At 40.8% G+C, this 13713-nt stretch overlaps 1 protein-coding gene and 1 long non-coding RNA gene across 2 annotated transcripts; both read right to left on the minus strand.

Moving 5' to 3' along the window:
* Positions 1–2088: 2088 nt before the first annotated feature.
* Positions 2089–3342, minus strand: LOC117213390. The gene has a single exon (XM_033458741.1). The coding sequence runs from the start codon at positions 3340–3342 to the stop codon at positions 2089–2091; it is 1254 nt and encodes a 417-aa protein (XP_033314632.1).
* A 4471-nt stretch (positions 3343–7813) lies between these two features.
* Positions 7814–13063, minus strand: LOC117213389. The gene is made up of 3 exons (XR_004488645.1): positions 12526–13063; positions 12125–12252; positions 7814–7947 (listed from the first exon to the last, which is right to left on the minus strand). It is a non-coding gene; the product is annotated as an uncharacterized LOC117213389 (long non-coding RNA).
* Between the last annotated feature and the right edge of the window lie 650 nt (positions 13064–13713).

A 13713-nucleotide genomic window follows, 5' to 3' on the forward strand; every position in this document is an offset into this window, starting at 1 on the left:
AACTTCGTAGTGTTCAACGAACGGCTACGACCCGCAGGTGAATTCTGCGGGACGACGAGACGTGAGCCCGAGGTTTTCGTTCGATTTGCCAAACTTGAATCGCGAAACGGTTAGTTAGAGTTTTGTGTTTCTGCAATCGACATGGTAGATTCATTTCCGGCCTTGCTTAGCGTTGGTTTAGCGAGACCGCGTGCAGAATCGAATTCTACGATAATTGAACAATTTTCTGTTCCCGGGCCGTGGAAGGCGATTGGGAACTCGATTCCAGTTGTTCGATTGAGTAATTTCATTCTGGACGATTCTTTGTCGTCGATACTCTGTGGTTTTTTGCTTGCGTAGACAATAATTGTATCAACCAACGATAGAGTTACTTGAGATAGCCAGTTATTTGAATCAGTTACTCGAAAGCTTAGCGATGAGTATTCATATATACTGTAAAAATAAATGCCAAAGGTATTGTATACTTTCCTTGTTAATTTATAGGGAAAGGATAATTGTTTATTTCTGTATATTGAATCTGAACAAGTCAGCATCCTTGTTTGTTTGGATTATAATGCAATGGTGGACTCTCTTATACAATAACTAATACTATTCACGGATCGATAAATTGTATCCAAATTATAAATTTCTATTGCATAATTATGCTGTTTTACGGCAAATAGAACAATAAGATGGTTTGTAATTTGTAAAATTAACGTGTAAAGCTTTATTTGTTTTATTAAATTGACACTGCTACGATAAGAGCATTTATACGCTCGCAATTTCATATTATAACCTTATAATCTGCAATTTGTGGTGCTCTGTAATAAATTCGTGGTTTCTCCTGCTGCACGTTTCCGACAAAGAATGTAAAACAAATAATCATATGACAATTCTTTATTTGTAGTTTTATATATGGCCCGACTTTTATTTATAAGACTAAATGTTATTTTTTTCTTTTTAGTAGTAGTCATGCTATCGTATTTTGTATACTTTGATCCTTTTTATACTGTTAGTCCATCTTTCGAATCTATTTTACCGTATTCTTTAGCTACATTATTTGGTAACATTCTCTTGTATTTTATAAAAAAATATCTCCTGACTATTTTCTATGAAATCTAGATAAAGAAATCTAGAAAGCTGAATAAAATCCTTCAAAGTCAAACTTTAACGCGAAACTAAACTCTCCAAACTCAGATTCTATGTTTCCCAGGAAATATCTACCATTCACGAATCCGAACATTCTCCCCAAAACCAGTCAATCATTCAGGCTCTACTTTCATCCACATTCTCCGTGTCCTCGTTACAATTTATACGACCCTCGTCTAAAATCTTCGTAGCCCAACCGAAAATTGTCAACCGTGGCATCCTCCGAAACACAGGATCCCTAAACCAATCCCCATATCAGAATCCCATCCAGAATCGCAAGCATTTGCCTTGTCACGTAAACTTGAGGTTTGGATGAAAAAATAGCTGAGTCGTGACACAACTATTAATTTTGTTTTAATTAAACTTTATTATAAATTCAGCAATCACAATGTAATACACACTGAATTAACATAAATCACAATTCACTCCAACCACGTTATATAAAAACTAGTTACACTAATACGTTAAGTACGTGACTGTTATAAGGATAGAGACAGGTAAAGATGTGTTGACTGATGAGAGTTTGTAGTTTTTTCTGCCTAAGCGTTCTCGTATTATTACGGAGGAAAGCTCGGCGTGGGTGTGCCTCTTTGAACTAACTACGCGGATTTGTTGTTCACACTTTACGTTAGGAAAAGTGAGGGTAACGATCCGCGATGCCAACTGGTTATAGTCCAAGTTAATAATTGAAGATAGGAGGAGGAAGCCTCCTACCAACGTAGCTCGTAGGTGACATTGTTTATGAGAAAAACCAGCATTTCCGTTAGCCAAATATTCGATCTTTCCCACTAGGTAACTACCCGCTTCCTCCGTGTTTGTAAGAGCGTCCAATATACCTAAGGACTGCTTTAAATACCAGCTATAAACCGAAAATACTTGCAGTACTGACGAATTGAGCCAATGGAGAGCAATAGTGAAATCCGTCCAATAAACTGTCCGATTTATTTTGACCGGTAATGCTTATCCTATTGTTGAGTTTAAAGATGTAAGTAGAAGGGCTCCACTCAGTTCAAGTCGTGGAATGGTTTGCGATTTGAGTGGAGCTACCTTTGATTTCGCCGTGAGTAGTCGTGTCTTGATGTTTCCGGCAGAATTGAATGTACGTAGATAAATATAGGATCCATGCGCCCTTTTGCTGGCATCACAAAAACCGTGGAGCTCAATCTCAATGGCTGATTTTATTATTGTTTTGCGGGGGAACCGAATATCATTAAGTAATGGCAATTTGGCATAATATCGGTTCCATTCGAAATGCAAGTTTGCTGGGAGGGACTTATCCCAGTCGACTTTCAACGACCAGACTCGTTGAAGTATGATCTTTGCTCTAACAATCCCTGATGCGAGCAATCCTAGAGGATCGTAGATTCTGGCGATTACAGAACTGATGGATCGCTTTGTCACACGAGAGGTGTGGGCATTGGCTTCGACCGAGTAAAGTATTGCATCATCATGGGAATCCCAAAAAATGCCGAGTATTTTTAGAGTTTGCGACTCACCCAATTGTAATCTACGATTTTTGTCCTTTTCGGATAGTCCTCGAAGTATGTCCTTATCGTTAGAAGCCCATTCTCGGACCTTTAAGCCGGCCGATCGGAGAAGTTCAGTAAGTTCTTGTCTGATCGATAGTACCTCTTCCTTCGTATCAGCTCCGGCGAGGGCGTCGTTGACATAAAAGTCGCGCTGTAAAACCGATGGCGCTCGCGGGAATCGATGTTCCTCGTCGTCTGACAACTGTTTTCGACACCGTAGGGCTAAGTATGGGGCTGCTGATAGTCTGAACGTCACGGTGTTGAGTTGGTATGTTTCGACCTCCCCGTTGGAATTACGCCATAGAAGTAGTTGATATTTCTGGTCTTCTGGACGTACTAGGATTTGTCGATACATTTTCTCAATATCGCCCGTTAGGACAAATTGATGTGAGCGGAATCGCATTAGAATGTCGAACAGATCCTCTTGTACCTTCGGACATGTATGAAGAGTATCGTAGAGATACTCCTCACATAGTTGTTCCAATTCCGAGAGATTTATGGTAGGCAGTCTTTCGTCGATATCCCAAAAGCGGGCGAGATCCGTTTGTATATCTGTCGTGATTGCGTGGAATGAATGTATAGTCGATTGAGCGGCTGGGCTCCCCCAATAACCCAACCAAATCGAATCTTTTGCAAGCACAACTCGGTATGATTGGAATGAATTGCCTTGATCTACCCGACGCATAACGAGGCTAAGGTTGGTCCCGAGCTCATTGGGCTTGGCCCGTGGAATGCTGGATCGGCTAATCATAGATTCCTGGGTATTTGTATGGTTGAACGGTCGACTGTTTGATTTCGGACCAATGGTGATATGGTCGGTATTATTAAAAATGTCACCGTACGTTTATATGTGCCCTCCATGGAAGTAAGGGTGGCTGTGATGTGGCGCCTCGTCGTAGTGATTAAGTTATTAAGAGCATCGATTGGGACCGCACATCTCCTTCGCCTTATGCCGAGGGAGTTTGCGAACTTTTCGTTCATGAAGTTCATACTAGACCCAGTGTCTAGGAAAGCTCTGGCTCGGATTGGTTGTGCCCTATTATTTAAAATATCGATCTGTGCTGTGACCAACAGATCATGATGCAGCGTGACGGTTGGAGAAATATTTATCAACTCGGTCCTTTTTTTTGTCTTCGGTTTAGCTAGTCAATTTTTCCCCGATTGGGGTTTGGACCAGGAGTTTTGGTCGGTGCATTTGGTCCGTGATGACCGAGATTCATATTGAGGAGGAGTTTTCCGACTCCTTGTAGGTGACGGAGGAGATTTCCACGAAGGTTCTCTGGTACGTTTCGAACGATGTGAAGAATGCGGTGTCGGCGATCCAGGTAATGATCGTCTCTGAGAGGATCGGTCGTTCGACGAACGACCGTTCGACGACTGTCGCGCGACGATCGACCGTTTGACGACTGACCGCTCGATGATCGTACGCTTGATACGCGGGAACTGACATTGGTATGTTCTCGATGTAAATATGTGTGGTGTCAGTGTACACATATGTGACACGAAGCAGCTGAACATTGGGTAAGAGAGTGTGCTCTGCCTATGCAATTTGTACAGAGTGATGCCCTTTTTACAAGTTCAAAGCGTTTGGTTGCCGATTTGGCTTTGAAGGCCTTGCAATGCTTGATTTCGTGAGGCCCTTGGCATGTCGGACACACCAACGTCCTGTTTGTTGTGGTGAATGTTTGCCCTCGCGGTAAGTGTTGTTGGTGATGGGGAGATTGATAGGATGACCTTTTGGTTTTATTCGATTTCGATCGGAGGTCATCATCGTTAGCCCGGGTTTGAATAGACTCCATCAAATGTGTGTATGATGGTATTCTTTTATTAGGCAACGTGCGCTGTCATGGACGAAGGTAGTTTCGATGAAAGCAACTCGATGAGTGTTATGTTTGAGGTGATAGACTCGCCTAATTTCTCTAGCACCTTAAGACTTACCTTGACTGTTTCAAGCAAGTCTTCTACGGCTTCTGGTGTTTCCTCCGTTATTTTAGGATAGTTTCGTAGCAATTCCCAATGCCGCATATAGATTCGACGGTGATAGTCTTTCAGCATGTTATGAACGATCGAGTAATTGGAATCTGTGACTTCCAACGACGGAATGCTTCGTGAGGCCCTTCCAGTTACGGATGCTCGAAGACATTGGAACTTTTGAACCGATGTTAGATTTACATTGCGGTCAACTGTAGACACGAATGTATCGTAAAAATATTCCCATTCTTCGATGGAGCCGTGTTAGGTAGATGATACATTTACACTATACATGGAATGTGTGTGTAAGCGTCAGAGGACGTCCAGGTATTAGTTGAGACAAAAGACTGTTGGTAGCTGTTAGAAGCATCTAGAATAGTCTGTTTGACAACAAGCGTGCGTGTAAGAAGGTTATCGAGGTCTTCAAAGTGTAATATATGTCGGAGATAAGACACCGGTGCCTTCCCTCTGAAACCTCGGGAAAATCCATAAAAACATTGTAATTAAAATCTGCAGTTGTAATTAAACGATTTGCCGTCATTCTACCCAATTGTATTGACTCGACATATATATGTATCGATGTTGTGTGCGAATAAAGCAATTAACCTTAACAAGCCGTCAAGCTTAGTCAAGGGCATCTCCGGTAACATAATCGATATCGGTTCGGACTCATTGCCGGAATCGCGTTTTTTGAGTATCGACTGGGTTGATGGTTGTAGTTAGTCAAGGAGTTCTAGTATTCGTGTGTCAACGTTGTTATATTCTTGCTCTAGAGATACTACACGCCCAGCTTCTTCGTGGTCTAACGCTTCCAATTCGTCTTGGACCGCTATTATTTTCATCCAATGATCTTCGAACGATTTGCGGCAAGATATTAGGTAGTTCTTGCTTACCCGTCTAGACTCTTCATATTCGTCGAGTTGACGCTTCGTGATTGTCAATCGGCCGATTAAGGCGCTTCGTCTCCGCCGCAATGTACTGATCTGTTCAGCGTGGGCCATGTTTTAGTTTAATAGATTGAACGAGCTTATCTTGAAGAACTGGATGTTGGTCCGGGAATCGGTTGTTATTCGTTATTGTGCGGTGTGGGGTCGCGCATATGCTTAGCGAGGGAGGAGTTCCTTTCCGATAGCTACTCGTATGGTTAGGTGATTAAGTCGATAAAATGTTGATTTAACGTGACACTGTATGGTCACTGGTAAGTGCACTTTTCAATGGCACGTGATCCAGCTCGAAGGACCATGTATATTCGATCTATCGCGGGGAGACGCGATCGCGAGAAAGCACGTCAACGGGAGTCGTAAATTATCGTTACGATTATGAGAATCGACACCACGAACAGATCGATCCTCTTATTTCTTGTGGGATAATAGGGGTAATTGATGTGGTACAACACTGCGATTAACAGGGTTATAAAATTCATATTTCCAATAACTTAATACACTAAATAGTTACACCCTTACGTATGATATAAATATCGTAGACGATACTTTGACGTATGAAACTACGATAGATGAACACAATGTTCTTTCGTAGTAGAGCAAGGCTCTTACAGTTGAATATAAGACGAAGGTGACTTTCTTGACATAGCAGAAGTAGCAATTGAATAGACTGATGTTCCGTTCTCATGCAATTGCGGAGAAAAGCTCGGTGTGGGTGTGTTTTTTAAACGAAGAAAGTGGATTCGTTGCTCACACTTTTCGTTAGTAAGGTCGATGTCTATTGGTTCTTATCAATGTTAATGAGTGATGAGAGGGGAAGGAAACCTCCTACCAATGTTGCTAGTTAGTGTCATTGTTTAAGGGAAAATCCGGATTTTCCGTTAGATAAATATCCGTTTTTTCCGTTACGTCACTATCCGCTTTCTCCATAATTTTTAAGAGCGCATAGTAAACCTAAGGACTTTTCTAAAAACCAGCCATAAACCAAAAACATTTCTAGAATTAGAAAATCCTTCAGGACAAACATATTAACTTAAAAACATGTATTGAAACAATGAAGTTAAAAGTTAAAGGATTATGGTGGGTCCTTAGGTTTATTGAGGGTCGGAATGACGACGTTGGCTGTCAAGCAACGTGAGATAGAGTGCAGATGTCTTACGCGACATAACATATAGAACGTACAGGTACTTGGAGATTACGAAGCGATCGTGAGTACAGACAGATCGATCGTAATCCGACAACAAACTTCTGTATTCGGCGCATACATCTAGCTTATCTACCAAGCCACAGTAACCTAAACTATTCTTCTCGTAGCCCGGAAGTATTGGCAAACTTGTTATTGTTAGGCTCTCGGAACTCATCATGATCTCGAGCCGACGTAATTTTCACGACACGTCCAGTAGATACCCGCACTTTTGGCCGCTTGTACCGCTCTTATCACGCATCTACTTTCGAAATAGCTATTTCCTGATCGTTAAACAGCACCCTCTCTTTATTTTCTAACCAGCCTCCTGGAGCCCCTATTTTCTTGTACGATTAGGATCTCAATTTTTCCGCCACGATCCGAGATATCGCAGCTTTACGTACAGAATCTGTAATTTTTTTTTAAATCAAAATAATCCATAGGGCCAACTATTGGCCCCTTCTTCGTGTCTTTTAGCTTTTAATAGCATAGATAAACTTTCATTATGTTTGAAAACTGATAAAGAGGAAGATCGATATCGAAACACTGTTTTTGTTTTTATTAAAAATGTTTACTTTTGACATTTACCTTCATTCTTCCGTAACTTCAATTTCTCAATTATCTTCAAAACTGGCTGAACAAATACGAGGCAGAAAAAGAAGCGAATCATTATATAGCAGCTCCTAAAGCTGGGGAGGCGAGGGAAGAAATCACCGTCTCCGTTTCCGTAGAGATCAAAGCTCGAGATGTTTCGTGCGCTCGTCGCAAAATGAACGTTACGATGCTCAAACTTCTGTTCCTTTCACCAACTAGAAAGGGTGTCAGGCAGGGAGGGAGGGAAAAGGGAGGGGTTGAAACGGTGTCGATTCCGAAGGGGTTAAAAGAAACTACGCGATTGTATCGCTCTTTAAGTTCCACGAACCGCGAACATAGGACAAAATAGTATTGCAATGACTGTAGCAGGGTCGAAGAAGGAGAACGCGAACAGGAGCGGTTCTAGCGGCTTCTTTAACCGTTTCCACTTTCTCATGCAAACTTTAGTGAAATTGTCGTGCACTCGAGGCTCTTCCCTTTGAGAAGGGCGATCCTATTCAGGGACTACTCGAAAAACATTCGAGTGGCCATTGTACGAGTACGTTCGTCTGTTCAGGATGCTTTACCTCGTTGATGCACACCCCCTACACTGCTTTGCAACCTGGTAAATATCAGGGTAAAATTACTCACTCCAAGTGTCGTGTTAATAGAGGATGTAAGACTTTAATCAGATTTCAGATGAATTTTATTCCATGTACTTCTGATGCCAAATGAAAATTCGTATGTATTTGCTAAATTCGTACATGTCGTTCTTTATGATACTTGATTTTGTTCGATTAGAGAGTCGATATTAAAAATTAATCCCAACTTGATATTTCTAATCTTCCTTTTTACAGACAAATTGCTCGAGACTCGCCGAATTTAAAGCGACAACACACAATGAACCACATATGTTAACCATGATGTGTTATAGAATAAATTTATGAAATCTACTATTCTGTGAATAATGCTAGCCTACTTTATTGTTAGATAAATAATCCTATCGATGGCTTATTTTATTTCACTTAAAACAGTCCTGAAACAATGCATGTCTAAACTTCATGGTTGCGACACATGATTCTTTACAACCTTTAATTAAATTTGTCAAATAGTTTCGTTTTGAATAATAGAATTAACGAATATATAGTACGTCTACTTCTACTTTCATTGGTAAATTAATTAATACCACTTTTTTCATCTTTTTCAAAATAATAAAGCAATATCTCTAGATATTCATCCAGTATTCCACTAATTGCATTAACCTCTTCTGGAATTTTTAGAGACTCGGTGCGATAGTAATACACATAACCGGCAATTTAAAGCAGTTTACGATTGGATTTATGATTTACGATTTCCGATTTCTGATTTCAAAATGCATATGCTTAATGAAACAGTGGAGCAAAAAGCATTCATTTACAGTTTCCTACCATGTACTCGCGTTTGCTTGAAAAAATGGAATCCTATTACAGTCAATGATTAAAGTAAAGATACGATTCAAGGGGAAACCAGCAATGCGCCATTGGCACTGATAACATTACAGAATGCATTATCCATTAAAGCTTCATGTATCAAAAAAGTTTTCAATTATAATGAAATTCATTTTACATATTGCATATTCTGTGAATGGAATAATTTAACATAGATTTTAAGGAATTCTGTTCTAGTGCGAATTCTGATGGCGAGTTTTGAAAATATCCGTAGAATTAAATAAATAAACAAATATAGTGCTAGAATCGTCAATATCATTAAAAATTTTATGATAAATTAGTTGTTGAGATATGTATAATTTTCTGTGCTGGACTGGGTTAAATGCGTAGTAGAGATACTTGTAGTGTGTGGAAGAATGTGTGTGCGCAGCGTCTCGAAAACATAGGAATGTAAACTGTACAGTCGGTTAACAGTCGGGTATAGAAGAAAGTGCTGAGACGCGTGCAAGTGTGTATCGATGAATATATAAGAAATCGTCCATAAAATAAATATATTACTATTCTAATGTTAATCCTCAGTATAAATTTAGTGTTCCTATAAATTTATTTCGGCTTCAAAGATCCACAATTCTCGACATTAGTACAAAAACCTGAGCAAACCAATAATCAGATTACCCACTACTAAATCTATCAACATTCTATTCCTCAGAAGTTCTCCCAGAAAATTTTAATCTTTTGGCATCGTATCTTTTTAAAACCTATCACATCATTGACCGCGTCACACCGCTGACAGAATCTCCAGTACCGCTATTCGCCAATTTTTACTAGCCCTTTTATTGTCATAACTTGAAAGCGTATAAGTGCCAGAAAGAATATCTCCACGCCCAGTAACCGGAGGCTTTTCATTTTCCAGCATTGTTGAATTTCGCGCTGTACACTTGGTAAAGGGGCTAGAGTACACGTACGCGAGCCCACTACGATTAATTATTCTGTTTTTCGATGCTGCCTCTCCCCACCTCAAGCTACCTCACTTTTTTCGTTTTCGGCCAGTTATCACGGAGGAGTCGAGGGTAATTGTTCGCTCACAGTACGAATAACAAGGGTGACAAAAGCCGGACGAGCCAGCAGGTTCGTTAGGCAAGTATTTAACGAAAAACGACGCGGGGTTTCCCCGAGCTGTCTCCACCTCTTCTCGTCCGGCTAGTTTTTGTTTTAACCCGTTACGTTCATCCCTTTCTCCGAAGATACATACGAACACTTGTCTTTTAACTTTTACTATCTGTTATATACGTCATCCAAAAAAAAGAACTACTACTACTACAAATACTAAAAGCGAGCATAATGACAAAGTAGTAACAAGAATGACTTTCCGTGCTCTGGATAGTCCAGAGGATGGGGAGTCATTGGTAGTTGCCCTCTTCTATGGCAGTTTGCCGGGCCTCCACGGCTCGTAACCTCTTCTTTCTTCGGGCGCAATGCCCGCTGAAACTTACATCTAAGCTCGAGACTTTCTAAATCGCAAACCAAAAAATAAAGTACAAAGATGAAATAAAAACATTAATCGCGGACGCTGATCCAAGTGCACATGAATAAACAACGACCATTAGCGATCGCTGTCCGTTCGCATCTGCATGCTCGAGCAATATTAACGCTCGCTTCGAAAACTACTCGCGATCACGACCGCAAAATTAAAAATATCGACGGGCAAAGTCAGAGACGATGACATGTTCCATTCGTGTCAGCTTTACCGTCGATTATTCGAATGAAATTCCCTGAAGCAGGTTGGTCACTCGAAAACGCGTCTACCCGACCAGAGGTCCACCTCCACGGTTCTCACACATCACACCCGGGCGCAAGAGCCTACACTAGAGAGAACGTCCCGGGACGTCTCCGACACTCGAACTTAATACACAACATGTACACTCTAATTTAAGTACCATTTTCCTGAAATCGACTGACGAAAGCTAGTGACCATTGCGCAAAACATGATAAAACACGTCTAAAGAAATTATATCGTTAAAATAAATATCAGATAACTTGGAATTATAATTGTAATTTACAGTAATATTAACAGCGTGGTTACGCTTAATCGTGTAGCTAATATTACCACGAATTGCGATTGTATTGATACATAATTTGAATTAATATATGTCTCCACATTTTTCGTATCTTGAGTTGTAGCGAATGAGAAAAACGACGCAATTCCACAGCCTAATTACACACACACACACACACACACTCAATGTGGAAAATACGTCGTGCACGATACTCCTACACATGGTCAGCAGCTGAGAAATTTTTGCATTAATTATAGTCATCGTGCCCAATATCTTTTTCCCATTCAAGTAGCACCTGGGCACGTGAACGAGATCCTGACAATGGGCACGGAAATTGTTAAATCTGGAAATCCTAATCTAAAAACATGATTAGTTTGTCTCATTTGTATTTAACGAACTAACGTTCTTTGATTTTACATTTCATTACTTCGTTTCGGATTATAATAACTCTGCTTTATTAATTTAATAAATTACTGAAATTTTAATATTAACGAAAAAGTAGCATTAATTGAAAAAAGACTATGACTCGATGAAATGGAATAATTGTCTCTAAATGTATTACCAAGATAGAAATAATCTCCGGCAATCTCTTTGTCAAAGCACATTTCCGAAAATGCAGAAACAGTGTTCAAAATCATTGCTTTGTTTTAAAAATCTGCCTGTCGCGAAGTTTCTTCTTGCACATAAAATTTCACACATTCTTGTGCGGAAAAGAAATGAATTTTAATTTATATTTTAAATTCTACTTACGTTCATTATATCCAAAGTCAAATAAAAGAATGTGACTTAATATTGTCACAAAATGTATGTATCGTGTATTACATGTATCGTCATTATCATTGAGTGAATATTGCATCTTTCATTCCAACGAAATCGGAGGACATCCGATTTCTCCGCTAGAAAATGCTCAAACGATTCGCTTCGGTATCTTTTATTTATACTAAAATTCATTGCTTAAGATTAAGTGTATTTATGTCATACAGGTATATTCGTCTAGATATTTGCCTTTTGCAAATATTTATGCCGAATACTATTATACATATTTTTCAGTACCACGAATATATTCTCAAATTTATATGTTTAAACTAATTATTAAAAAATTAATGATTATAACCGCGATGTGCAAGAAGACCTATCCTGAACTAATAAATAAAGATATGAAAAAAATGTTACTATTCACGGGTATAAAAAATACCCGCGGCCACTATGCTCGCAAAAAGTTCTACATAATACAACCAATCACCCGTGCCGATTCGGACCTTTCATCCTACGACATAATTGAGTGACCGCAGGAACAAAAATGCATGCGACTCACCATTAGAAGCGGAGAAACGGAAAACGTTGCCATCGATAGTGCACTATCTCAGCAAATATCATTTCAAAGACTAACATCAGGCAGGAACTGTCGAAAATCCAATGGTGGAAATGGAGGTTGTGAAAAATCTGTTACAAAACAAAATAGGATAAATGATCGCTGATTATTTGAAAAGTTGGAAATGAAAAATGGAAATTTATTACATTTGTAACTTTAGTAATAATAAAGATTGAAATTCTAATAAACATCCATAAATGTAAAAACTGAAACACTAATAAAAAAAGTTTAAAATCCAGAAGTCAAGAATCGAATGATTTTTAAATATATTAGTCATTTTTTTTATAATTTGTTATTAAAACTTTTTTTATTTTAATAGAAGAATAGTCTTAGAAAACCCCAACCTTTTTTTTAATACGTGGAGAAATTCTCATGCACACCACCCAGCTTGGAAGCGGCGGGGTAGTGTCGGACTTTACCGACTAAAACTCCACGGTGGACCACCCCACGCTCAGCTGGAATGCCCGGGATCCAGAAAATTTTCGGATTACTGCCGGAACACTTCTGCGTTTTCTTCTGTCTAAGGGAGTCGTTCCTTGATTAGTTCGGGCATTGGGAGAGACCACCCCTCTCTACGCTATCCCATGGGCCGTCGTGCAAGTCTGAGAAGGTTCAGATTCTCCTCGTTGTGTCGGCCTCTATGACCACCTAGGATGGCGTAGGGCCGTCCTTCGGCGCGGAACCCTGCAAGGGTGGTATGTTCTCATCCTCTTCCGCTCTGTTCGTTCCTTTACGAGTATTACGCTTTCGCGACATGAGCGTACTGCGAGGAGCTCTTGTCACCCCCTCGGCATCGCTTTCACAACTGACGAGGGGTCTATCTTTCGCCAATCGTCAATCGTAGAGTAAGACGTGGGGCCTTCCATAACGTGAGCTGGACCGTGTCCTCGCCCTCGCCGCAGTGATGACAGGTGCTGGTCACCTCTCTTCCGATTTTCTTCAGGTATTCCCCGAACACTCCATGACCCGAGAGCACCTGCGTTATCCAGAAGGACAGTGGAAACCCTCCGCGGTCTCTCCAAGCCTCCCAGTTTCGCAGTACCAATCTAACGGCTTGGTGGCCCCAGATCTGGTTCGTCGATGACTAGGTGGGAGCGCCCCCGTTCCCATGCCTCTCGTCTAACTTCGTCCTGAATGTCTCGGGTCGCCTGCTCGGCGGGATGAGAGTCCCTGCCTGAGCTTCGGCTCCTCTGGTCTTCGAACATTCGTCGCGGCGCCAAGACCAGGAGCTCGAACGGAGGAGACGCCGCCAGGACAGTCGTCGACTCATTTGACATCGTCCGGCATCCGCTTACGATCCTGATGGCGGTCGTTCTATGAAGCCTCCTCAGTAAAAGTAGACTGTATCAACTTGTCATCAGATCCCCTGCCCACACCAGGGCTCTGTACAAGGCTCGAGAATGGACGACTCCCACATTCAGTCGGCGCACTCCGACTTCTGCCCCACTGATATTTGGCAGCAGGCCACATACGGTGTTGGCTGTCGTCGTCATTTTGGGAACCAGGAGATTGAAGTGCGGCCCGAACGTCCA

The sequence above is a fragment of the Bombus bifarius genome, unplaced genomic scaffold, assembly GCF_011952205.1.
Source record: "Bombus bifarius isolate JDL3187 unplaced genomic scaffold, Bbif_JDL3187 scf7180000008935_frag, whole genome shotgun sequence".
NCBI lineage: Eukaryota > Metazoa > Arthropoda > Insecta > Hymenoptera > Apidae > Bombus > Bombus bifarius.